At 37.0% G+C, this 26,775-nt stretch overlaps 1 protein-coding gene across 1 annotated transcript; it reads right to left on the bottom strand.

The window, feature by feature from the left end:
- Window positions 1-1,835: 1,835 nt before the first annotated feature.
- LOC308176361 (uncharacterized protein) lies at window positions 1,836-26,775 on the bottom strand. The gene is made up of 29 exons (XM_080551985.1): window positions 26,550-26,775; window positions 25,945-26,024; window positions 24,737-24,941; window positions 24,193-24,331; window positions 23,797-23,930; window positions 23,126-23,279; window positions 22,762-22,863; window positions 21,814-21,912; window positions 21,215-21,355; window positions 20,346-20,426; window positions 18,852-18,999; window positions 18,025-18,174; window positions 16,211-16,283; window positions 15,875-16,046; window positions 14,885-14,951; window positions 11,195-11,272; window positions 10,220-10,424; window positions 9,232-9,376; window positions 8,575-8,708; window positions 8,109-8,262; window positions 7,116-7,217; window positions 6,034-6,138; window positions 5,850-5,900; window positions 5,188-5,328; window positions 5,016-5,102; window positions 3,831-3,978; window positions 3,494-3,625; window positions 3,049-3,121; window positions 1,836-2,632 (listed from the first exon to the last, which is right to left on the bottom strand). The coding sequence occupies exons 1-29, from the start codon at window positions 26,579-26,581 to the stop codon at window positions 2,455-2,457; spliced, it is 3,510 nt and encodes a 1,169-aa protein (XP_080408111.1). The 5' UTR covers window positions 26,582-26,775; the 3' UTR covers window positions 1,836-2,454.

The raw sequence follows: 26,775 nt of genomic DNA, 5'->3' as shown, positions 1-26,775 counted from the left end.
GCCCGGCGGGACGGGACGGGAGGGGGCGCGCGCTGCCTGCGGCCGCCATCTCACGACGCGGCCCCGCCGCTGAGGTGGGGTCTTGGCAGGGGGTCCTGTCGGCGGGCGCCCAGCTCCGCTCAGAGCGCGGTGAGCCCTCGGCAGGAGGGGTGAAGGGCAGGAAGTCACACCGCCCCTGCAGCCCCCAGGATCGGGTCCGGCAACGAAAGCTGGAAAATCCAGGCTGGGGGACTTTAAGTAAAAAACAGGGCTCGTTTGTGGCTTTTTGAGTGGCACATAACCACAGCATATACACAGTAGTGTTGAAGAACAGCCAGTCGTGTACTATCTGTCTAGATTACATGCACTTCTTTACACCCACATCCAAACAGGCCATTTGTTTCAGTATAAAGGAAATCCTTCTTCAGGTAAAGACATTACATGAGCTAAAATTACCTGAGGTAATATCAAGCAATTACAACATTTTGAAGTTACACAGACACTTTTACTCAATCATAAACAAATCTGCAATATAATTTTTTTTTACTCAATTATAAGCAGACATTAGCAACATAATTTACTTCAGGTTTTTAAAGTTTTTAAATACCTTGACTACTTTAAATCAGAATTTTTTAAAACACACCTATTATGTATTCCCTACCTGTTTCTGGGTTCTGGTACTGCTTCCATATCCCAAGCACTGATTTATTTATAATGTGGAGTTAAATCTGTGGGGAAAGAAACAGGAAGATTTATGTTAATCTTAGTCCAGATAAGGACATAGGCATGTGTGCAAGACTGCTGTGAAGCTTACTGCCCTGGTAACCAAGATGCTGTAATGATCGTGGCAAAAGAAAACAATTTTTTAAAATCAGATAAGGCCTTGTTTCAGCTGAATAAAAAAGTAATTCAAAGAAAAGGTACTGGTACTGGTACTCAAGTGCCAGGTGTAGGCTGGTGTAACTAATCCTTTATATATTTTATGTATCAGCAAAGGCCACAACTGTCACAACTAGGTAATCTCTACAGAAATGGTTTGTGTTATTACAAGTTAATCCTAAGAAACCTTGTAACCACCCCTAACCAACCCTTTCCTGAAATCACTGCTGTGCAGCGCAACCTTTTGGGTGAGTGATCTTCATCCACTTCAGTGCCGGACCAGTTAGCTCTGCTCTGCTACTTCACATGCTCACTTTTAAAGGGCTTCACCTGCCCTTTATTCTTCCCTTGCTTTGGGGCAGTAGGATCCAGGTAACCAGCCTGTTCTCACACAGAAGCTGCGTAGCTATGGGCAGCACTGCTGCCAACAGACCTCATGCAAATGGATAGGAAAACCCTTATAATTATGCAAGCTGCTGCTTTACCATATGACATGTACATTTGTACCCTGAACTCAGCGGTTGGTGTATGTGTGCAGACCATCCACGCTCTGCAGCTTTGCCTCCTAAGCAAAGTACCAAATTCAGATTTGGGCAGCCTGAAACCAAAGGCCACCTTGCTGCACGGAGTAGCTTAGGCTGCCATCTCACTCCCTGGACAGCTGAGAAATGACAAAATTGCAAAAATTAGAGAAGTCTCTGTCGTGTTCCCAGCCTGTCCCTCTATTGCATACAGCACTTTGTGCACAAGACATCCAGCCATGCAGCTAGGCAGGCCTCAGGCGGTGCAGACTGGAGAGGGAGGTATCCCAAGGCCAAACCCATCAGTCCCACCCTGTCCTGACTGCACCTGGGAAGAAAGAGCCCTCACAGTTCCCAGTTTGCACTTTCAGAAAAATTCTTTGTTTAGACTTCCTAGTGGCTTTCACCATACCATTTTTGAACTAGCCTATATAAGTTAGGTGAAAGAAATCGAAGTTCCAAAAAATCAAAAATAACATTTATTAATAACAATTTACAAAACAGGAAAGCAGGTAGAGATTTTGTCTTCCTTTGTGAGATGCCAAGCCCATACACTCAGCTGTTTTTTTTACATACAGCTGTTTTCTGATGGATGCTCTGCTCCTTACAAGCTATTTCCACATAAAGAAAGTGGAAAGAGGCTGTATGAATGACAGCTAAAGACTCTTCTGAAAGAAAAGTGGAATGAACATACAACATATTCTGACCCTTAAGACATATTCTGTATACATAATTTATTATGGATTTCGATATATTTGCCAATTTTCCCCCTACATTCCCCCTTCTCACAGGAGTATTATTCAGTTTTGATATCCACCGAGTAGATAGCATTGGCTCAGTCTGCAAGATTGCAGGTTTTTTTTCCCTGCTTGCTTCATTAAATAGTGATTTATTAAATAGTGATTTTTAGTCCCACAACCATTCTACATTTCCCTTGAATCTCTCGTTTCACTGTGATCATGACAACAGATTACATACTAGTGAGTTAGAAAGTGATTATTAAACTCTGCATTCTGACAAACTAATGTTTGACTTTACTTCAGGTTTTAAAAGGAAGCTGTATCCTCTGCAACTCTTATAAATCTGTGTGTTTTCTTCTTCTGTCACTCATTATTTGTTCTGTAAGCTGCATCCAAAACTTGATTTTACTTTCTTTCAATTTCTTCGCTGCCTTTTGTGTTAGGTCTATTTCCAGGTATCTTTCATCCAGATCATATTGAGGCCAATGTACCAAGCCTTCTCCATTGGGATTTCTGGAAACAACATAATGAGAAGTTAGCTTTCCAGTTGCCTATCATTTGTGCTCTGACTTCTCAGGCTGAGATCATTTCAGTAAACTAACAGGAGCTCAGATTATGTAATTCTAGTACCAGAATAGTTGGATGTTTTTATCAACATGCTCATCATTGGAATAGCCAACATTAATAATTCCCATTACTTTGGGACCTAAACCTCCACCGCTCTTGGATTTTTATTTAATTTTATTTTGTTTGGTTTGCAGGCTAATTTAGAAGTTTTTTTTTCTTGCAGTTGTTAAGAACAGAAATTATTTGCTTCAATACTTATCTTAAATTCTGCCAAATGTATAGGAACTACCATACAAGTATTGCCATTATGTTTCAGGCAGCACAGACAAAACTTGAGCTGTAATTAGCATTATGATTCTCACCCATTTCTAGCAAAGTTAGTCCAATATTTCATAACAGTTCTGCTAAGTTTTTCTTCTTCTTCTGTAGCATTCCCTGCAAGTGAGAGATGAAATAGCAACATTAAAAAAAAATAAAAAAAAACAGTTAAATCTATTCCAATAGAGTGTAATCAGTTCTGTAGCAGGGGGTGAGGAGGTTGGACTAGATGATCTTTAAGGGTCCCTTCCAACTCAAACCATTCTATGATTTTACTCGTTACTCTGGGCTGTGGGAGTTTTACATGAGCAGAGATCTAGGACAGAACAGCAGATGAATGATTTCATGATAAGTAACTACTACTGAAGACAGAAAATGCTTATTTTGATTCCAATATTTCTAAAAGATATTCTATTCTGAAAGCCCTCAGGTAAGTACAATTAATAACAATGATGTTTTAAAAAGATTTAGCAAGCATGGATACATCACCAGCTAAGAATGGCTTTCCAAAGACAAAGGCAATCTCAGCTGCATGATCTGCTTTTACAAACTCCGGTACAACACCTGCAGCTGAGCTTGGTCGATGCTGGAATTCATAAAAGTAGACTGGGTTGCCAGCATCTAGTAGAAAATAAAATTAAAGAGAAGAGAGCTAGTGTTGAAAATGCCTGTCATCAAAGATGATAAATTTTCATCACAAGCTATTTTGATAAAATGAAAACACTATCAGTTCTTTTGATAATGAAGTGTGATACACACTGTCCACATACACACCCAAGGACATAATTCTATATTTCTTCTAATCGATGCTGAATTAGAGACTCACCTCTGTGGTGTCTAGCCACTTCAATGGCTGAAAAAACGAACAAAGGATCTGCTATTGAATCAAGAAGGCCATCTCGCACCTGAGCACGGTTCTCTGCAGCCTCTATGTATTCATTGTATACTAGATCAACAACGTCAGAAGTAGCATCCTGAAATAAATAATAAAGATACTTTTTATAATGACAATGAATATTAAAAGGAGTAACAGCATTAACTGAGCATGCTACCTGCATGTCTATGGCTAAACCCCAAACATTACCTTCTTTCAGAGAAAATTCCCAACTGTGCCAGAGTGCACCTCCAAGTTCAGAGTTGGGAGTTACACCATTACCAGGTATAGATGTTCTTAGGGGAAAGAGGCTTGCAAGATCACAAAGGATGCCCTCAAACATCTTTGGATAAATATTAGTCAGTGATGCTGATAGATAATGGTAGTCTGTTCTCCCTTCTGTGGAAATAACTCTCTTAAGAGAAAAGAAATCCAGCAGGATTTCATAAAATTCATTTATTGCTGCAGATGGCCATCATTTACTCCCTTTCAGAACAAGCCTGTGCTCTGCCTTTCCAAGTTCATGATACATATCCGTGGCTCTGAATGACCTATTACAAGTACTGGCTATGTTTATCAAGTTCTTAATTCTTACATACTAATCTGCAATTTTCTATGTTTAGTAGCTTCAGGAGAGCTCAAACAAAGCAGAAAACTGAGTACTTTGCAAATTACAGGGAAGGAAAACCTCAAGTGCCTAAACGTAGGTCTCAATGCCATTTTAAACATCTCAGGGTCTCCTTTCTAGTCTCCATCTGCTGCTTCAGAAAGGCCCGTATGTTCTACAGGTCTTGAGTCATACCTGCCAGTACTATACGTAGCTTAGATAACCCAGGGTATCCAGAATGTCACAAGAGACCTATGCTTAGCTAACTGCATTACTCTTGGATTTCCACAGAACTCCTTTTAAAAAAGACGGGGCATTTAGAATGGAAATTTAGAACATTTTCTGTGTTTATCAATCACTAGCAGCAACAGGAATACACCATCTGTGCTGTCTGTTTGGGAATTATTGTCCCAAGTTAGGAAGCTGTCAAAAAGAACAGTCTACTTTTAAATATATCCCTCCAGCAGTATGAATATAGAACCAGCCCAGTGAAGAAGGAGCACTGAGTTATTCTGGAAATGGTCTCTTACCTTAAATGATAATGCTAATGTGCTCTGTAACACTTGACGTGCAACATCTTTCTCCAGACCTTCTGTAAATTCAGGAAATTTCATCATCTGCATGACAAAGAAGCTATGTATTTATTAGGAAATCTTATATTAGCAAAATTATATATGAATAAAACCATTATGTGTCTCTTACTGTAGGAAGTACCCATCCAAATTCACAGTTATTTACTCCTATTATATATGGGACTGCACTGATCACTTTTTCAGATAGTAATTGCCTGGGATTCTTAGGAAAAAATACGCCGTCCAGAGATGCACTGATGAACACGGGAGGCTGGAGAAAAACAAACAAACAAACAAACAAAAGAAAGCTTCAAGAGTACATTATTTTTTTTTTCTTCTAGAAAACATCTTCATATTTTTACTATAGATGCAAAGCAAAAGAAATTAAGTGCCAAGTGAAAATATACGAAGTAATAGTATTCAAGCTCTCTCTTAATTTTCCTCATCAGATTTTCTGCACCAGACAGAAAAATTGTGAAGATTAGCATTATATTTTGAATATCCATGAAGTATAGGTGATATCCAATTTACACTTCTTCTTAGGTAGTTCAATCCCAGTATGAACGTGTGGAGCAGTGAGGGAAGAACTAACTTCTATGTTGAAACTGCAAATGAACAGGGAAGCCAGTATAGTGACAAGAAATGTTGAGTAGGACATAATATATGATATCAATTAATGTTCAAATTCTCCAGGAAAATTTTACGTTTCAATACGCTCTTTTCCTTCCCTTGGTAGAGTGTGACAGCAAACACATGTAGCTCAAAGCCCATGTAGAATTAAAGGGAAGTAACCTGTTCACATTTTTCTGATGAGGTATAGCATAGCTGCAATGTTGTCATATCCTGAAAAGGTGAAGAAAGAGTCAGATGTTACATTAAACTGAAGTTCTCCTAATATTACAATACACAAACAGCATACTCTGTTATGACAAAATTTGAAATGTCATTTGAATGCAAGTAGTATAATTTCACCTACCATTTTTAGAGTTATCTGTTCTAACTCTGCCTCAGTTTTTTCTCTTAAGCACTCAACCAATGCAGCTGAACTGGATTTTTCACAGCCAGCTGCAGCAGCAATTCCCTGCAATTAATAAAAAGAACAATCATGTTTTAATTTACTAATTATCCGTATGCTTCCCACAGAAGGCTCTTCTGTGTTACTGAATCTGAGAGTCCAGTGTGTGGCAGTCTACATTTCTCAGAAAGGACAAGCAAAGCCAGGTACGTTTCAGCTGCAGATGCAGAGAATAGGGAGCTCTCATAACCCTTCATGTTGTGGGCTGAGCAGAAAGACAAAACATACTCTTCAAAACATTTTCATACAGTACCAGACCAAGGTAATTGTTCTGGTAAATATCATGCTGGGCTGAGAAGGCATGAGCATAAAGGAGCTCAAGTGATCCATATTCAGAATACAGACATGTAGATGATAACAAAGAGCATGCTACACCTTTCTTAATGATGTATAGTTTTTTGGGGTAACATTATTTCTCAGCTGTCATTAGAGAGACAGAGTTCATCACAATATTGCCTCTAATACAACCCAGATTATCAAAAAGAGGTTTCCGGAGATCTTTTTCTTGCAGGTGAAAAAAATGGGTTGAAGTGAGCTCTTCTTTTTAATTATAACCAAATTGAATAAAGTCTTGTTTCTTTGAGCACAACAGGCATCAAACAGGACGGAAAGACAACAGTAGTCAGAATCTGGTGCCATTTTCCAGCCAAAAATTACAGCTCAACTTTTTCTAAAGACATAACATGTTACAGTATTTCTTTACATTTCGTACTTGTTCCCTGCCTTCTCTCTCTGCTTCCTCAGTCTTCTGCTTTCACTCAGACATCTGTGGATATTTGCATATTTTGAAAGCAGAGATTCATTAAGTATGTATTATCTGCACACAGAAATACTATCTCTAGTGACTGTGATTGCAGTTTCACAAGAAAAAGGTCTAGTGCCGCTTTTTAGAATAAACCATTTAAGGTATGCAAAAATATCAGAAAAAAAAAAAAAAACACAAAAATGCACACACATGCAAAAAAAAACCACAAGATACCCACCTGTGCTTGCTCCTCAGGCTGGTCAGTGAACAAAATCCTGACTGCAGTACCACTCTCTGAAATGGCCTTATGGAACAAGCCCTTTGCCAGAGGAGATAAGACCTGAAAAAAAGCAAGAACAAGCATTACAAGAATTACAAGAATTACATTCTGACCACTGACTTAGAATTTCATTATCAGGAAATGCCTTTTAAAATATTTTGAAAACAAATGTCATAGGATTGTTATTCTGTAGACTCTGACCATAATTCAGCTATGCAAAAGTCTTTGGCAGTAATATCAGGGATAAGGAGTTCATGCCTGCCTCTTCAACTTCCATGGCACCTTGCTTCCAAGACTTCATGGAACTACACTGCAAGCCAGATATGGAACAGATAACTATGTCAAGGATAGTCTGGCTGTGCTGCAGAAAGGGAATAAACAACTATTAGACAGAACGTAGGAGGTTAGCAAACGAATTACTGCTGAAGTGCATTCATCACTGAACCCCAGGCTCTCTATGTGATCTGTAGCAAATTGTGAGAGACTGGAACAGAAGAATCTCTTAATCAATATGCTCAGTGTTGATGTAAAAATTTTGCATCATCACTGAGTCATAAAATGCCAGTCTAGTACACATATCATGACTATTCACCTGGGTTACTTTGCACAAGTGCCTGTTGTAGCATACAGGAAATGGGCAACAGGGCTTCCTCTCAGAGAACTTTTCTCAAAAGGGTAAATTTTGCAAAAGCCAAAAACCCCAGAATTCAAATTAGGAGATGATGAATAACATCTTGGGTCTAAACTACAAGATTAGTGTATGAAAAGAACCTTTTCAACAATCAGAAGCTGCACTGATATCACATTGTATTATAGACCAAGGTGATGCGTGGTTTACTATAAAGCCCTACCTTTTTCTCTCACTGATTTTTCATTAAGGTACTAAGAAAGAATGTGGACAGTTTTTTTTTCTCCTTAATTAATTAAAATTCATGACTGTTGTGAACTTACAAGAGCAGAAACACTGACTCCTCCTGCAGATTCTCCAACAATGGTGACAGATCCTGGATCTCCTCTAAAATGTATGATATTTTCCTGAATCCACTGGAGAGCTGCTACTTGATCCAAATACCCCCAGTTACCACGAGCATGCTTATCACCAGTGCTAGAAAGAAAGAATATGTTTAAATGCTCGATGTAAGAAAAAAGGTAGAGATAAATACAATCTGAAGTATAAGAAATCAGCTGCAAAATAGCCTCTCTACATAACTAAAAAAGAAATGGCTGAGATTAGAGTATCAGGCAAGACCAGATTTTGAAGCAGATTTGGGACTTGTAAATTGTTCCCAACTTGCATGTGTAATTAAGATACATATAATTTATTTGCATAAGCAAGTATTCTACATGTCTTGTCACAAAGGATTTGCACATATAATTTTGGAAATCGCTTAGCAAAAACTGGGATAGAATATCTTACCTAAAATATCCAGCAATACCTAATCTGTACTGAATTGTTACAACTACCACATTGTCAAAGGCTGCTAATGCTGAACCATCGTATGACGAAGCTGCTCCAAAAACCAATCCACCTCCATGGATCCATACAAAGACCTGGAAAGGAAAAAGCAGAAACAATTCAGCACAGGTAAGAGCTCCAGTGATATAAACTAAATATAGTATTTTGTGCTTTCACTCCCGAGTCTTTCAGATTAAATTTCACAGACAGTAGAAGTCTTTCGAAATGGAGGGTAGCAGCCTTATAACAGACATTGATTTCATTAAATACTTAAATTAAACCAGTGCCCCGTGACTTTTCACAGTTTGTTTTTTTTTTTTTTTGAGAAAATCAAACATTACTGATGTAAAGTGTCAGTAAGATTTTACTTGTAAAATAGGATTTTTTTTTTTGTATCTACTAAAGCTCAATTAAATATTTAGTGGTGTAAAGTGTGTAACTGGATCATCATTAGAGAACTGCACCTGTAAGTCTCCATATAGTACAGGTTGTAGATCTGCTGTAAAATTATTATAATCCTTAGGAAGCTTTTAGAAGTTTCAAGTTCAGGCTCAGTTTGTTCCATCAAGTCACAGAAGCAATAAAGTTTGCTAGAGGTTTTACAATGATTTTGCTTACAGGCAACTTCTCATGTTCTTCTGTAGAAACAGGTGTGTATACATTCAGATATAAGCAATCTTCAGACATTTGGAGACGAACTTTTTCTTTTCTATTAGTAATAGCATCTGAAAAATACTGTCCTCTTACTTTGTCCTGTAGACACCTGAATAAAATAAAAAAAAACAACAGAAATAACTAAAACCTCAGTGGTACAAAGCGTAGCTTTTATGTACTTCAAGTACGAATCAGAAACCTATCTCTAGTACATTTCTAGATTGCTGGAAACAGAAAACATAAAATGTTTTTTCACCGTTAATATATTTTCTTCCATTGACTTGGTGTTAGTAAGCTCTGTAAAAAGGAGTCACGGTCTACAGCAGTACATAGTGACAGGCAGATATAATTTTGCATGTTTCGAAATATTACAGAAATATACCTGCAAATGGATATGGCTATAAATTACTTAAATGAAAATGCAAAGTAATTATTTTACATCTGCAATAGTTTTTTTGTATTGCAATTATAGATATCAGGCTTGAGTCACTCCAAGAAGGGCGCTAGTACAAGTGGAATAAGATATTTATAATATAGTCTAGAACTGGTCTGTTTCTTAGATGTTCTATTAAGCGTGTGATTCATTGGACATTCTTTTCTTCCAGTATTTTATTCCAGCATTTCTTCAGCTTCTTTCTGGTTCTGCTCCAAAGTTACACAGTTTATAAACATTGTTATGTAATGGCCAAATGCTCCCAAAATAAAACATAATTGATCGAGTGATGATCCATATTAGTTCATTGCTGATGCCCATTAGACAGCACTTTTTAATAAAAAGAGCAGCTTATAAAGATATCTTTAGAAATGCATTCATTGTAACAATTGCAGGTGGTAGTGAGATGACACCAAGAAATTTATCTTTGTGGATTTTGACCATCTTGCTTATCAGTGTCCTTGAACTGCGTGTAATATAAAATCATGACAAAGACAAATGTTTTTCTCATCGTCTTACATCGGTGGGTAGGAAGCAGCATCTCTGACACCCTTCCATGGCTCAGGTGGCTGGGGTTCAGAAAACCTTAATGGTCCAACAGGAGGCTTAGCAAAAGGAAGTCCCAGAAAGACATTTACACTCCTCTCAGCTGCATTTACTTTGACTTGGTACCCTCGGACACTCCCATAGTTGGTCACCACTTCTGGTTGTTCTGCTTTTTGTCCTGGGGGATGTGTACACAAAATTCAGATAATTGAGTGGCCTGTTGGTTAGTAATTGAAAAATTTCTAAGAAATTTAGCTACCTAAATATATACTTTTTTTTTTTTTGCCTAAACAACTTATTTTCAAACATAAGGCTTCAACAAACTCTATCAGTATGGATGACATCATTTCAGCCTTCATTCTGACTGTGTTTGTATGTATAATCTCCCTCAGGTATATCATATATATTTTCTTACTATGCACACACATTAGTAATTGTGTATAGATCATAATCCATTTGATCCAAGTTGTTAAAAGTTCAATAGACTACTCTCATTAAGAAAAGGCATTTCCTTTTTAATATATGGATCTGTGAATGCACAATATATATTTGGGACTCTCGATAGTAGATACAGACAAAAGAAAAAAACTTCTAATATACCTAAAAACAGTCTGGCATATACAAATGGTGTAAATATTTAGGTAAGATTTATTTTAATATCACTGTGAAAATTCTCAGTATCTAATTAAAAACATGGCACATTTTGGTCTTTTCTGACTCAGCAGACAAAATTTTGCAAGAGGAATTTAATTTTACTAGTTGTAAAAACAACAACAACAAAGACAAATGCCTGAAAATAGATTACAAAGAAGAAATGAAGAACTATTTGCTATTCAGACCTAATTTCTGTGCAGCAAGTTTGAGCGCCCAGGTCCTCAGATAAGGCTGAGATTCCCATAGGTAGTCTCCTCCCAGAAGGGAACAGTGAAAAACATTTCTGAAGCTTACCAGTAGCTACAAGTGCTGTAATCCCAGCAGTGAGAATTAAGGACAGCAGCATGTTCTTTTCAGTTGCCATTTTGCATGCTAGTCACACATTTACCTCCTCAGTGTATTGCCTTTAATACTCTGTGAAGTATAACTGTTACGCAAGACAAACACTGATTAGTTAAAGCATTTCTCAAGCTGTGAAACCAAACCAACTGTGGCCAGCCTGAGCAACTGCCCTGACTGTAAGCCACTCCCTTCAAGGGGAGTGCACAGCAGCTTGTCTGTATATGGGAACAGCGAGACCTATATGAAGAATGTCTCCACAAGTTTCATACTAGCTGCCCACGGCTTCTTATAAATCTTATTCATGGAATATCAGGCCTCAACTATTTGCTTTAAAAAACATTGTAAATAGTCCTCATAACATCAGGAGATTCTTCCTGCTACAATAACACTACCATCTTTGAAAAATTAGGACTTAATCTCCCACTACACGCTGAAGAAACCAGGAAAACTACCCTATAATCTTATTACATTTACTTCATTTTAGTATGTAATTGCTTCATTTCAATATATGTAACACACAGCATATCCACAAAGACCAAAATCCAAAACAATAATCCTGAAAAAAGTGCCTTTGCTGAAGTAAAAATTGGAAGATTTTTCATCTCATAAAGGGATATTTTTTGACAAAACCAATACTGGAAAAATCTCAGCTTTTCCTGCAAGGTGGATTCTCCACCTACCACTCAGTCCTGTGCATTCAGGAATGTTTGTCTTTTATCTCAAAATAAAAGAGTTTTGTAATACTAAAGAGAGGCTTTCTCAACTATTGTAGCATGGGAGCAATACTAAAGGATTTGGGTAGTAACCACACATTTAATCCCTATGAAGAAATCAGGAGCGTTTGGAGACTTCCATGTGAACTCATGCCTGTCACCCAGGCGTGATATGAAAAAAAGGCAAGACATAGATGAATAGAAATAAAAGAAACTATCAGTAAAAGAGATTATCTACTATGTAACTAGGTGGTTGTGTTTGTTCTATGTTTCCTTGCTTTGCTTTTTTTTTTTTTTTTGGCAAGAGTCAGTAGCTCTTGTTCCAGAAAGCCTATTTTGTAATTCTGTGGCATCATAATTCTCAGTTGTCTGAGACAGCATTTCTAAACATTATCTTAGTGCCCATACCTTTGTTTCAGCTACGTGTGTCCTAAGACCCACAGTCATTACATTAGTTGAGCACGTATGTTAAGCGTGTAGTGGTCCTGTGTGCTCAGGCTGTGTTCAGGCACTCTGAAGAGATGCTTTACTCTAGTATCTAAGTTGGTCTGGACAGGTGTGATTCACAGCTCATGTAGGTAAATCCAGGCAACTTTAAACTGGACTGCTCAGGGTGCAAACTATTGGCAGCTTGTTTCAGATGTGTATATTCAATGCATACTAATTATCCTAAGCATTTACTCCGTTATCAGAAGACTTTTGCCCTCTGTACTACAGCAGCTCTGTGATGCAGCCGCTACACTGTTAATGCCAATGCCAGATGGCTTATCAGCTGTTTCGGAATGTAGGGTTAGTGCAAGTATACACTGGCAAATGGGATAACACATTTGAGCTTCTAAGTAAATAATGTGGACTGTAACTTCATTGTAGAATTTTTACAGTTTTATAAATGTCCTTTGAGAGCCTTTTTTTCCTGTATTGTTTCTCAAGAGTAAAGTTCATGCCATGAAAACTGGGCTGGCATTAGTCTGTACTGTTATGAACGTAAAGTCCGTACTGTATTGATCCACATATGCACTGTTAAAGGCAATGAATGGAAACAGACACCTGGACTGCAAGTAATGGACTTTAGCATAAACTACCTCCTACCTTATTTGTGTGATAAAGGTTTCCTGGAAGCAAAGAGCAGGAGTACTTTGTAGTAGTAAACTCTGCTCTCCTGTTTGCCTGGTTGAATACTGTTGTAAGTTCTCTCAGAATGTCCTTGGACTGCTTTGGTTCCTAGCATGGGTAAACTGTTTCAGTGCAAGGTGAAGCTACAAGAATCCCTGCTTGCAACACTTGCCTTCCATCCTGAAGAGCATGCATGCCTCAACTACTTGTAACCCACAAACTACAGGAGGAGTCCATTGCTACAAAGCCAAACACAGTGCAATCTGCTCATTGCTCTCTCCTTTTGCTGAAACAAACCTTATGAATTTCCATAAATAATTTATTTTCTATCTCCTGCTCTTTCTGGTTTTCTAAAAGTCTGCCCTTTACAATTTGCTTTCCCTTTATTTTCACCCTTCATTTACGATTCTATTTTCCAAGATTTACTCTTCAATCTTTCATTGTTCTACTCTTCCTTGCTCAAGTACCCATTCTGCAAACTGTCTCAGCTCATATCCCATCCATGGTCCCAGAGATATGCAACTTGAAGGCCAAAGGTAGCAGCCATCTGGAAATTACTACCAGTGCAAAATGCTATCTGTGAACTGTGATGACCTGATTTACATGACAAAATAAACAAATGGAATTTTAGATCTTTACCACCTTGGCTACAGACCTTTGTATGGATCTACAAACAGGACATACCTCTGCAAATGCGGAAATCCTTACTCTAGTGATATAGACTACTAAATTTGGGAATCTGGAGACAGTGCTATGTACCTGGCAAGTGGAATTTTTGAAGACTGCTTTGCATTTAATTTTAAGAAAGAACATTTTGCAGCTTACCCTCAATCAGTGAGCAATGCACAAGTCAGGGACCAAGCCAGAAAAATCCTGCCATATGATGACATTTGCCTCTTTATACATTAATGCATTGCTACCTGTCTTGATTTCAATAACAGAAAAATAGAGACAAATACCACATTTATAGGCCCACAATTAAAAAAAAAAAAAAAAAAAAAAAAGAGCTCAGAAACACATTTTGCTTCAAGTATGTAGGGTACAAATGTTTAAACATGCATTTAAAATGGTCAGTTTATTTTTATTTTTTTAAAACTCATCCCCGATGAAGACTAAATGAAGCTGGAACATGTAAAACTTAGAGCTACAGTCTATGAAGCTAGAGCTTTTACAGCTGTAACACTTTCTCTTTAGCACATGGTAATCTCTCACCAGAATATTTCTGGGGTGGGACAGATTTTCAGAGCACTCACCCCTAAGCAGATTGGAATAAAATCTCTTCACATTTTCCAGTGCAAGTTATTTTAGTGCTGTGCCTGTATGTAAAAAGTCAGTTCCACTGCACATGTCTGCATGCAACGTACAACACAAGCATATATTCTGTACATATACATACAATGCTGCCTGTTTGTCTCCTTTTAAAGGGAAAGGTACAGTCCCTCAGGGGAACTACGTGTACAATTAAAATCTTTCAAGACTACTTTGAGATTATATTCCCTTCACAAAACACTTTAGCTAAAACAAAGGACAATGGACAGATTCTTACCAGGAATTCTCACTTACCAAAACAGCAGTTATGCTAACAGTCTAACCTGATCTCCTGAATTCTGACTGGCAACAGAACGTGGGCAGAACGACATAGGAAACCCCACCCTATTTATTCCAATAAAGTCATTCAGAAAGAAGGGATGTCCAGGTAGTTACTGTAAGACATGACTAGACTAGCTGGGAATGATCTTAAATTATTCCAGAGATACAGATTAAAGAAAGGGTGGGGTGGGGTGGGCAAATATGTGGACATCCCTGTAGGATCTACTGTGCTGCATAATGCTGCTGGGAGGTAGCAGTACGGTCAGGAATATGGCTGGGATATCTGGAGCAGCCTAGGGGTCAGACATAGGAAGCAACATGACATGGCATAGAAGATCTTTGCACTGAAATGATGTGTTAAGACTTGTTCTTGGCAGTCCATGAGCATATCAGCTGGTAAGAGCACTGGAATAATTATGGTAAATGAATCTCTCTCCAGTGCTAGTAATGAAGGCCTGTGACCTGTGCAGAGAACCTGGAACTGACTGGAGGCACAGAGAACAGCCTGGTGCACAATGTAAAGAACCAAGGAAAAGACAGAAAGCTTACACTTTATATTACCACAGCTGATCCTTCTAAAGTAGTTATTGCTAAATTTAGAAGGAAAATAATGGAGGTAGTAGAGATTATTTTTCTCTTTTCTAACATTTGAGAGGAGTCTTAATTCCAGCACTGCACTACTGTAACAGACTATGTATCACAACAGTCAGAAACAAACTATCTCAGTTGTAAAACCGATTTATAGAGGAGTACTTATTTAGTTTCATTTTTTCTTCACAGAGGATGTTTGTGTATGTGAATCAGACCAAAACTTTTGTAACACCACTGATACACTTGATGTAACAAAGACAGTTTTACTTCCAAATCTGGTCTTTACTGATTTAACTTTATTAAAACAAGTTGCTGCTACATTCCCTCTTCAATCATGGCAAAGCGATAGGAAAACCTAAGCAGCAGGGAAATCTGGTAACTACATTTAATAAGTGAGGCTTCTGTTGTGGACATGAACCCAGGAAAAATTAAAGGATCACAAAGTGGAAATAGGCCCATTGGAATTATTACAGTGAATAATCATAAATATGACAACTGTGAAGATAACGTGAAAGGAATGGACACATTATCTTATCCTCAAAAATATTTGAAGTAATTTCTTTTGCTATCCTAATAGTATGCCTATTATGTATGTTTAAACTATAAATTATAACTCTGAATTAACCTTCCTGTTTTCCATTCTTTTGTTATTTGTCTGTTCAAACATCATCTTTTTCCAGAAGTCTACCTTCTTTTCCTTCAGCTTTCTGGCTTTCTTTTGTTTTAGGTTTATCTGCAAGTATTCTTCGTTTAGGTTATAAGATGGCCATTCAACCAAACCTTCCCCATTAGGATCTCTGTAAATGATAAGAAAGAAAGAGTGAATACCCTCTCCAGTCCACTGGGGAATTCAATCACAGCAATTAAGAATGAAAGAACAACACAACTGATTCACTAGGGAGTCAGTACAAAGTAGCTAAATTACTTTTGTAATATTATCTGTCATGAATCTCATTCTCACCCGTTTCGAGCAAAGTTAGCCCAGTACTTCATTAGCGTTTTGCTAAGGTTTTTTTCTTCCTCTGTAGCTTCATCTGAGAAACAAAATGTAAAACAATTATTATAGGAGGCAAAAATCAAAACCGTGTTGCTACACAAGCAGCATTTCAGTCTCTGAATATGTTGGTCTTGACAAAATTTCCTGGTTACATCAAAAGCACCACACCTGAAATGTATTAGTAATCCAGCAATCATTAGGAGATTTCAGCACTTTTTATGAATGAGGTCAGCATTATTACCCTTATTCTACAAATAGGGGAGTTTAGATACAAGGAAACAGAGCAATTTGTCTGTACCCTTCCAGGAAACCAGAAGCATAACTGGAAAAAAAGAATAAATCCATCTCTTCCAAGTCCCATTACAACTCAAGAAATGGGCCACGTGGTTTAGTTTCATAGATCTCATCCTAGTGTAGTGGGACTGAAATTTCATCTGTTATTTAGACTGTGACTAGGCAAGGTTTCTTCATTCTGATCCAAAAGGATGTCATTCCACATCTCGATATTTTAAGAATATTAATCTAAAAGTACTTACTCATATGTCCTCTCCTATCAATTCTGTGAAAGCAAGTTTAGTTACTGTGTTTAATGTTAAATACAACTCAACATATCATGAAAAATATTTGATATTTTAATGCTTTCAGTAAAGTTGGGCAAATAGAAAAAGAAGTGTATAGTTTTCTCTAGTATAGGAACTCATAAGTAATAAACAGACACAAAATACAAGCAAAATCAAAAAGCTCTAGTAACAGATTAATGAATACTTTTTACAACATAGCTGGGTTGCTCCAAAGTTCAGTGGAGTAAAAGGAAATGCTTTCATTTATGTGGACTTTGAAAAAGACTATGAACTACCGTGAAAATGGAAAAAAATAAAAGCAGAAAAATAAATGGTGAATTCACATAAAATATTTTTGTGTTTCTTTTTCAGAATAAGAAAATCTGTATCATGAGAAAGAAAAGACTCCATTCTGAATATTATTGCTTTAGACATATGAAATTAAAGGAAAGTGCTGGATTTGTAACATTCCTGAGGAGATGGCATTTTTTATTCAACTGTTTAGTGATTAGCACATTCATTTGGCCTGTGGCAACATGGGATTCTTCCTGAAGGAACCAGAGTCCACATTTCCTATAAGAATGCCCAGATTGCTCAAGCACATGTAATTTTGGGAGTACACCCTTAATCCTTCCTCAACAGACCAGTTCCATGTTGGATAAAATGATTAAATGTTAATGAGTCATGGTAGAAAATAGTCTTTAACCTAACTATTATATTTTCATGTGGAAGTGAAACACTGGAGTCTCAGCCTTGCTCTGATCAACACAAGCTGGAACACTCTGCAAATAGATCATACCCCATTCTCTGGGCCCTGACAGGCAGTCGGATTTCATGGGAAATTTCGTGAGTACCTTGCTAATTCCCTGCCATCTTAACTGATCTTACCCTTGATTTGTTTTTCAACCAAAACTATTTGGCAAATTCACAAACAGTGCCAGTATAATGACAGAAAATTTGCTAGAAAACATCATTATTTGCTAAATTGTTTACAGCATACATAACTTCTTGTGGTCCAGAAAAAACAGTCTGTATGTGATAAAGAATGGTGAAGACAGTAAACTAACATTAAGCAAAATCAAACAGGAAAAAGGGTTATACTTTGGTCTCACTACTAATATGTGCACTTTAGTCTGATTGAAATGGAAGTAGCAATGCCAAATAATGTCAGTATTATGTGGGTAATTTAGAAATGAACAATGATGTTCCATTCCTTACCGCGTAGGCCTATATCACCTGCCAGATACGGTCCTCCAAAGACAAAGCCAACTTCATCTCCATGATCAGCTTTCACATACTCTGGTTTAATATCCCAGTATGCAGTGGGCCGATGCTGATATTCAAAGAAGTATGTAGGAGCTCCAGACTCTAGAATATGTAACACTTAGAGTATTAGAGGAGAGGTGCATAAATTATATCTCACATCGGCTGCTTAAAATATTCCTTTCAGTACGCCCAAAGCTTTATAGGTGACCCGGCACATTTCTAAATGTAACATTACACTCAAACATGTATTTTTACTTTTAATTCAAAATGAAGAATGTACAGCATTAAGAAAATGAAAAATCATCCCAGGAATACCTATAGAAAACAAAGTAAAATCCAATTATTTTCCAGTTCTGGATATTTTGGAATGGCTTGTCTACACTTAAATACCCTAAAATCTCGACTACAGAGCTGCTGATTTCCCATGTAGCATTGGGCCAAAAGACAGTCCTGGTTCCTTTATTTTTTATTATTTTAAATTATTTTTTAAGCTTGTGTACTTCACTTAGAAACCATGTACCTGTGTTATCATGCTCTGCTCTCAATATATTGTGAGTATGAACACAAGTCCAAGACACTAGTACAAAGGTAAAGGTGTCACTTGCTTGCCATGGTCCTGCACACCTAAATCACTCTTCACTCTCAAAGTTCCCTGTGGGAATTTCAAGAAGGGCTGCCTACACGACAGGATTTTCTTGATATTGCTTCATCTAGCATGCAGAAAGAGGTTTGAATGTACTATTTTGAGACTGCCCACTAGCTAGAATTCACTAGCTCACCCTTGTGATAATTCAGTGCTTTAATGGATGGCACGACAAATCCTACATCCCCCAGCAAGTCGAGAAATTGGTCCCGTAGCTCAGCAGGATCATCTGTGTTTCCCAGATACTCATCCATTATCATAGGCAATAACTCTGCTGGTAAATCCTAAGAGAAAAAGGTGGAACAAGAAGCAACCAGAAAAAATATCAATCTAAAAATGTCATCTTTTAAACTTCAGAGATTCTGCAAAGGCACAAAAATGCAGGGTAGTACCCACATTGATGGGAAAGTATGATGGCAAATAAAACCTGTTTAGACTTCCTGTGAAACAAAACAAAACAACACAACAAACCTCAGGTCAAGTTTACAACAGATTTATATGGGTTAAAACTCTGTAGGAAACCATGAAGCTCCAGAAGCTTGGAATTTCCTCCATATTGATAATGCCTTTGGCATCTCTTTTCTTCAGAAGATAAGAGAGAGGAATTACAAAAGCAAGTTGTGTCCTTGAAAGCTGTGTTGACTATTCTGGTCCAACCTTTAACCTAGCACTGCCAAGTCCACTGTTAAACCATGTCACTAAGCACTGCATCTACACAATTTTGAAGACCTCTAGGGATGGTGACTCAACTAGTTCCCTGGGCGGCCTGTTCCAATACTTCACAACCCTTTCAGTTAAGAATTTTTTTCAAATATCCAAACTAAAACTCCCCTGGCACAACTTAAGGTCCTTATCATTTAGTGCTTGGGAGAAGAGAATGATCCCCACCTCACCATAGCCTCCTTTACCTTTACTCCACAGGTAATTATGGAGTGCGATAAGGTCTCCCCTGAGCTTCCTTTTCTCTAAGCTAATCAAACCCAGCTCCCACAGCTACTCCTCATAATACTTGTTCTCTAGACCCTTAACCAGCTTTGTTGCCCTTCTCTGGACATGCTCCAGCACCTTGACGTGTGACCTTCTTGTAGAGAGGGGCCCAAAACTGAATAAATGATCCTATGATTCTATTAGACTGCAGAGCAAGACCAACAGGATCTCTAAACATAGCTTAAGTTGTTAGTGTTACAATTTAACTGCTTGAATGATACATTTCAAAGCAAGGAGTGCAAAGTATTTTTGAAAACTATTTTAAAAGCTACATTTAATTTATTGAAAAATCCTGACCTGAAACCCATCTGCTAGGCAATTAGACATCAACTACTGTAGGATTAGGGGTACTATTACCATAATCCTACAAACAAATACATAACGTAAAAACGTTGGTTCTGAGGTCTAGAAGAAAAAGCGTATTTCCCAAAAACTAGGTCTGACTCAATCCTATTTCTGATTAGCTCCATACACTGCAGTCCTGTCAGCTTTGCTGGGACTCTCCTCAAAGCATAATGTTACCTCGAGCCCTAGTAAAATACGGCTCAACCAGGAAATTAGAGAATACTAAATTTCACAAATCTGGTATATGCATTAAAAAGAGGTTTTACATCTTAATTTGGATTAGTACAACAATTCTTACCATCATTGGTAGTAGAAGCTCTAATGTTGAAGTGATTGATTTTTTATCTTTCACTTCCTTCAAACCTGGTATTGGTGACGTCTGCACAGAAAAAAATAATGTTATGGCAGCCATGCAACTTCTCCAAAGTTTTCAATATTGAAACAACTTTACTCCACTTTATTCTAACTGCTGGTGTTGATTTTTGAAGCATCATATTATAAAGAAAATTCACAAATCCACCCCCTGCGATTTGCTGCACTGTATAGCAACTGCTCTCTTGGAGTCACCCATGGAATTTGTGTGCAAAAGAATTTATGCACTGAGAGTAGGATGGACAACCACGTTAACCCCATCCTCTGTTCCCATCTGAGATTTTCAGCCAATTGGTCTTTCTACATGATAACAAGGAACACAGGGGCAATGAAATAACCAGCAGTCATCAGAGTTCAGGACATAAAGGGTAAGCTGCTTACAGTGATCACTGTAGCATTTTAAATGTCCTGTGTATCAATCTTTTATATTGTGTGTTTGTTGTGGGGGAAATAATTCTTTTTATTTTTCTATGAAGAATAAAGTCTTGACTGCTGCATTATTTTTCCTTCCTCTGCCTGGATGATTTTAGGAAGAGAAAATAGTGTATAATATTGAAGATCCAAGGATGTTCATATAGTTCAGCTAGCAGGATGGAGCCCATCTCACTGTTTTGTGACCAGCTGGTTCTGGGTCACCACAGAATCATAACTCAAGCAAAATTGACCTTGTATATATTTTCAACAATGCATACATAAAAGGTATCCTACCAGCGAACACCTCACCTACTCTTCTCAGACTTGCCTGCATCTGTTAATACAAACATTCCAAAAAATGAAGAATAGACATTAAATTACAGATCTAATGTTCCAGCCAAATTCATTGTTGGTGACTCCTATCATCAGTGGGACCGTATGAAACTCCTTTCCAGTCAATATCTCTTCAGGCGACTTATGAAGGAATACTCCATCCAAAACTAAGGGTAGAAGCTTGATTTCCTGAATGAGCAGAAAAAAAATATCAAATTACTTGTCAATAGTATTTTCCTGTTTCCTTCAAAACACATAATAAAACATCCACATTTAATGTTCCAAATGCAAAAAAGAACTTTCAGAAATCTAGGTATATACAGCCACTGTAACATACATTTAGAGTTTTGCAGAAGAGTATGAAATGCTAGCCTGGTTTTGGCATGTTAAGGAGCAATTTAACCATTTCCTGATCCTGTTCTGTTTCCAACTAGCATTGAAATGTGTGCTCAAGTCTTGCTCACAACTTTACAGGTGCTTCATTAAAAATTCTGAAAAAATACTCTGTGAAATTATTTGAATATATAGGGTGTACTTTAACAAAAATTCAGAAAAATAAACTTTGGAACAGGCCAATTATTAACTCCATTCAGAAGATGAACCACAAGTGTGCCATTAAAAAAATCTGTAAGTAAAATTTTACCTACCGTACTGTTAGAGATAATATCCATTGCTTCTTGATTCCTCAAGCAGTTTATGAGTGAAAGTGAACTACTAGTCTCACACTTAAATATACTTGCAATTTTCTGAAAGTTATTAACAAAGACAAGAACTGTTAGCTATGAGGTAGTCTTTGAGGAATTTATATGCAGAAAATTATTATACTCAGTACTATTAGCAGCTTTAAATAAAGCCTAGTTTAGGTGAGATTGATAGATCTTGAAGCACTTTATTTTCCTAGAAATACTACGATTAGATCATGAAGTCAAACCATTCCTGTGTACTCTTTCTTGCTATATTTCCATTCATTGTTCTATAACAAACCTTGCTGTTGAGATAATACTAAGTTGTGACATAAATCAAATAAGAAAATTCAGAGAATCAGCTTGTGATTTTGACATTATTACTGACTACTGGTTCAGGAAGAGAAATACAAAGATACTTTTACAGAGGAATTTAATTTCAAGGCTTTTTTATTGTTGTTTTGATGGTCTTTATTTGAAGTAAAAGCCCTCCATAAAAGACCATAGCTGAATAAAAATCGAGTACCTCTTCTAGATTCTAACTAAACTTCCCATAATAAATTCCACAGTCACTGTATAAGTGACAGTATGCATGAAAATGGGTAAATGCCTAGCTGGGCATGTGTGTAATTGAAAATACTTAAATCTACCCACAGACATTATAATCACATAACCATACAATCTATTTCTAACACCAAATGACCATGGTAAGATTGAAAATAAATGGACTGTTTGAATTAAAAACTTACTTAGTGCTAAACTATGTATCTATAGATATGCCTTGAAAATAAATTTAAATCAACTTTTTTGCACAATATGCAATCAGATTTTCCTCTTTTTCTTTTAAGGAAAGAATCGGATATAAGAAATATTTTATGTTACAACGACTTTAAAATGCAAAAATGAGCTTACCTTAAGATCTGCTGAAAGAAGTATATTTTTATTAGGGGGGATTAGAATTCCACTCTCTGATATTGCTTTATGAAAGAGACCCTTAGACAAAGGAGACATAATCTGCCAAAAAAGGGAAGAACAGAAAGTATTTATACTACATAATGGTCCTTATCCCATGACTTCTTGCCCAACTAGATTGCTGCGTTCAGTGGGGAAATAAACACTTTTATATGCTTACAGAAAAAGTGTCAAGACTTAGAGCAATGTGCTACTAATTTTATTTTCAAAAACTGGAATAAGCATTAAATGTTACACCAGTTGAGTTTACTACTGAAAATTTTTTTTAAGACTTTACTTTTTAGTATATCTATTGCATGCTTACATGTGCATAAACAGAGCAAGATCCTGCAGATACACCAAAGAGTGTGACAGATCCTGGATCTCCACCAAATTGTTCAATATTTTCTTGGATCCAATGAAGAGCTGCTACTTGATCCAAAAGAGCCCAGTTCCCACGAGCATGTTCATCACCAGTACTGAAAGAAAAGCAGTATAAGCTAACTTCTCAGGAAAAGTAATAGTTCTTCTAATACCAGACAATATTAACCCTAACAATTTACAGTTTGTGCGAAGTGCCCTATTTGGCCAAGGAGAGATCTGTATTTACTGATCTAAAGCCCTTCATAGTCAGATGTAAGACCACTTATTTACTGACCTCTATTGTTCATCCATGCACAGATGGATACCTGGCCTTTACATTATATGATTTTTTGTTTTATGCACCGATGGACAGAGTTAATGGCAAAATGGAAAACCCTATGGAGAAACAAATAAGCCCAACTATGGTTTGGTAGTAGGCTGTATTCAAATGGCAATGCAAATGGAATTTAAGGACTACATTCTTAATGACCTCATGTCCGGATTTCAGTTAACTGCATGTACAATGTGTACAAGTTCAACGGTGTACAAGTTCAGTCAATTTAGAAAACAAAATTATCCATGCTTTACACAAGATAGAAAGTGTTTAGTAAAAAGTGGATCAGGTCATCTTACCAGAAGAATCCAAGCAGTCCAAGTCTGTACTGAATTATTACTACCACGACATTCTCATAGGCTGATAGTGCAGAACCATCATACCTAGAAGCACCACCAAATACAAAATTGCCTCCATGAATCCATACCATTACCTTCGAGAGAAAAGGGTAAGACATACCTTTATAAATTGCTTGGCAGATTTCATTTGAAAGGGGGAGACAACATCAAAGATTTAGGAACTTCTAACCTCTGAAGGTCAATGGGAACCGAATTTTAAGTTGGTGGACTGTGAATTTTGTATAATATTATTCTTACTAATGGAGAATAATATTTTCAAAAGCAATTAAGCAATTTAGGAGCCATGATTAGATGCAAACTTTGTACAACACAAGTTTGCACAATAGGTTTACGTACAGGTAATTTGTCCTTCTTGTCTGAACCAGCAGGGCTGTAAACATTTAGATACAAACAGTCCTCAGAAGTTCGGAATGGAATGTGTTTTTCTTGATAATTTTTTTCAGCTTTTTTCAACATGGCCAGATCTTGAGGACATCTTTACAAAAGAAAGAAAGTGTGACTATTAGTAATAAAACTGCAATACCAATGATGTAACAATGATAAACAAAACACATTTTCTTTATCAGACTGAATTTCCACATGGTGCTTCAACTTTGTGTTATTTATATACAGTTAGAGGTGTCAACTGTAAAAAACATAGCTCTGTACTTTTACTTTAAAAGATTAATTAATTCAGAATAGTATAATAAGAAAACTGGATTTCCAAATAAAGGAATTTACCAGGTATTCTTTATACTTCCTAGTCCCACAGGTCTTACAAAGTATTTCACTACCAGTCAATCCAAGTGCCTTACTTAAAATCAGATATTTGTATGCTAATAAACACAACGCTGACAAACATGAGCAAGTCTTATATATAAACAAACTGAATGGCTCTCACAGTGGTGGGTAGGAAGTTGCATCTCTAAGATCATTCCAGGGTTCAGGTGGTTCAGGTGGGGAAAACCTCAAGGATCCAACTGGTGCTTTTGCAAAAGGAATCCCAAGGAAAACGTTTACAAGTCTATCTGTCCCCTTCACGTTTGCTTGTTTTCCTCTGAGCCGTCCATGCGCAATAGTCACTTCTGGTTCAGCACCATTCTGTCCTAGATTACACATAAGAAAAATAATTAAGTTGCACCTTCATAACTATCAGATTTTTCAGTGAAGCGTTTTTTTACCAGCTCCTTTATTTAGAATATTTCAGCTTATTCAATTTTGTTCAAGTTTTGTGCAATGACAGACACCCCTTTCCAAACATTTCCGTAACTGGCTCCGCTTATGACAACTGGAGCTAGGTAGGACAGTTTATTCACTGTACAACATTATAAATCTTAAAAACAATTTCAGAGGAAGCAGTAACTGTCAAAATCATTAACGTCTTCTATTTACCATCCAACAAAAGATTTTCAAAATAGTTCAGGTAATTCAGAAATGTTCTGATTTCTACCATTTAAGAAACAAGGCCTTTTATTGTTTTCATAAAACTATCTCAGAAATGGTTTCCTCCTGCAAAAACAGTCACTTTTGCATTGAGATTATTAGGATACTTTTGCAGATTGCTAACACAAGTATGAGAGATGTACTGCCTTTGAAAACTACTACCCTGTAACTTGTTAATGCAGTTGCTTCCCCAACAGCAGTTACAAAAGATTTTGTATCTCACCTTCTATTCCACAAGTGATAAATGTTATACTACAAACCAAGGTATAAAACAAAGAAATCTGGCTTTGAGGAGACATTTTTTCCTTTACTTGCATTCCAGATATTTTTCCTGTTTTTACACGGAAGGTATTAGTACAAAGGTCCCCAAGGACTGCCCTCTTGGTAGGGAGTGCAGCTAAATTCCCTTCCAAACATACACTGCATTAAGCACTTTCAGAGCTGTAATTGATACGAAATGTAAATACAATCCCTTAGTGTAACTTACCTAATTGTTACCCGATCCTGATCATAAATGATCCGAAAATTACAGTGCAAGAGAATTCAGAGCTACGTGCCATTTCTTATATAGTTCCTAAGTCTCTGTGTTGTGCTAGTGCTGGAGATGTGTGAAAATTTCTCACAGATTTCACTCGGAACTGTGCAAACATGCATCATAGAACATACCTTGCCTCTTATTTTTAATACTTCCCTCAAGTCTTTCTGGAAAATTCTTTCTGTTGCAGTTATTTTTGTTCCAGATCAATCTGAAAATGAAAAGATCTAAGTAGGAGGTGAGGTCTATATTGAAGAAGGGAAAATGAGACTCCTTCCAGGTGAATGGCTTTCTGACACATAAAATCCCATTTTCCCAAGCTTCTGCTAACACAACATATCTTTTAATTTAAAACCCAGATTTCCATCCCTTGTCTTCATCTCAATGACTAAATATTGAAATAACTCTCAGAAAATGAATTCACAGTGTAAATCAGAGTTAGCACTATTATCTGATATAAATGAGTTATCCTCTTATCACCTTTTGGTTCAAATTCAGTCACTCAATTTTTATATGGAATACAAAGTTAACACTTAGCTGGTCTAATGCAGATGCCCAAAATGAGAAGTCCACATACTGTATTGGATCACGAAAACCTCCAAAGAATGGGCTAGAAAACTTCCTTGTATGACCTTTCACTGTAAAAATGACCGACTCAAAAGACAAAAGCAGGCAGTGGGATTCAATCAGCTTAAATGAACTCTGAGTGCGTCCCAAATTAACAACTCTTACTCACCTCAGCCATGTGGACCAGCATTTTCTTACCATTTTCCTCTCCTTTTTCAGTCAACAAATGTAGTATCAGATGTATTAGCAATTAAATAAATTGCTATTTAATTTATAGTGATTTACATTGATTAAATCTGCTAAAGAACAAATGAGCACAAAGGAAAAGAGAAAAAAAAAGTCAATATTCACTTTTATTATAGTATTCTGAATTGAAAGAACTGTCTACAACAGCA

Source organism: Anser brachyrhynchus (assembly GCF_964034855.1).
Source record: "Anser brachyrhynchus genome assembly, chromosome: 12".
In the NCBI taxonomy this organism is placed as follows: Eukaryota; Metazoa; Chordata; class Aves; order Anseriformes; family Anatidae; genus Anser; species Anser brachyrhynchus.
The sequence above is the reverse complement of the archived record's forward strand: the minus strand, read 5'-3'. Positions and strand labels throughout refer to the sequence as shown.

Bases quoted from the DNA above. Each gene is read 5' to 3' on its own strand.
- LOC308176361 (XM_080551985.1), bottom strand. From the start codon at position 26,581: ATGGTAAGAAAATGCTGGTCCACATGGCTGAG. The intron at 11,273-14,884 runs GTAGATCCTACA...ATGTGTGACTAG, and splicing joins CAGCAGCATTATGCAGCACA to CATGCAAAATGGCAACTGAA. The intron at 5,103-5,187 runs GTAAGAGACACA...TTTGTCATGCAG, and splicing joins TTGGATGGGTACTTCCTACA to ATGATGAAATTTCCTGAATT.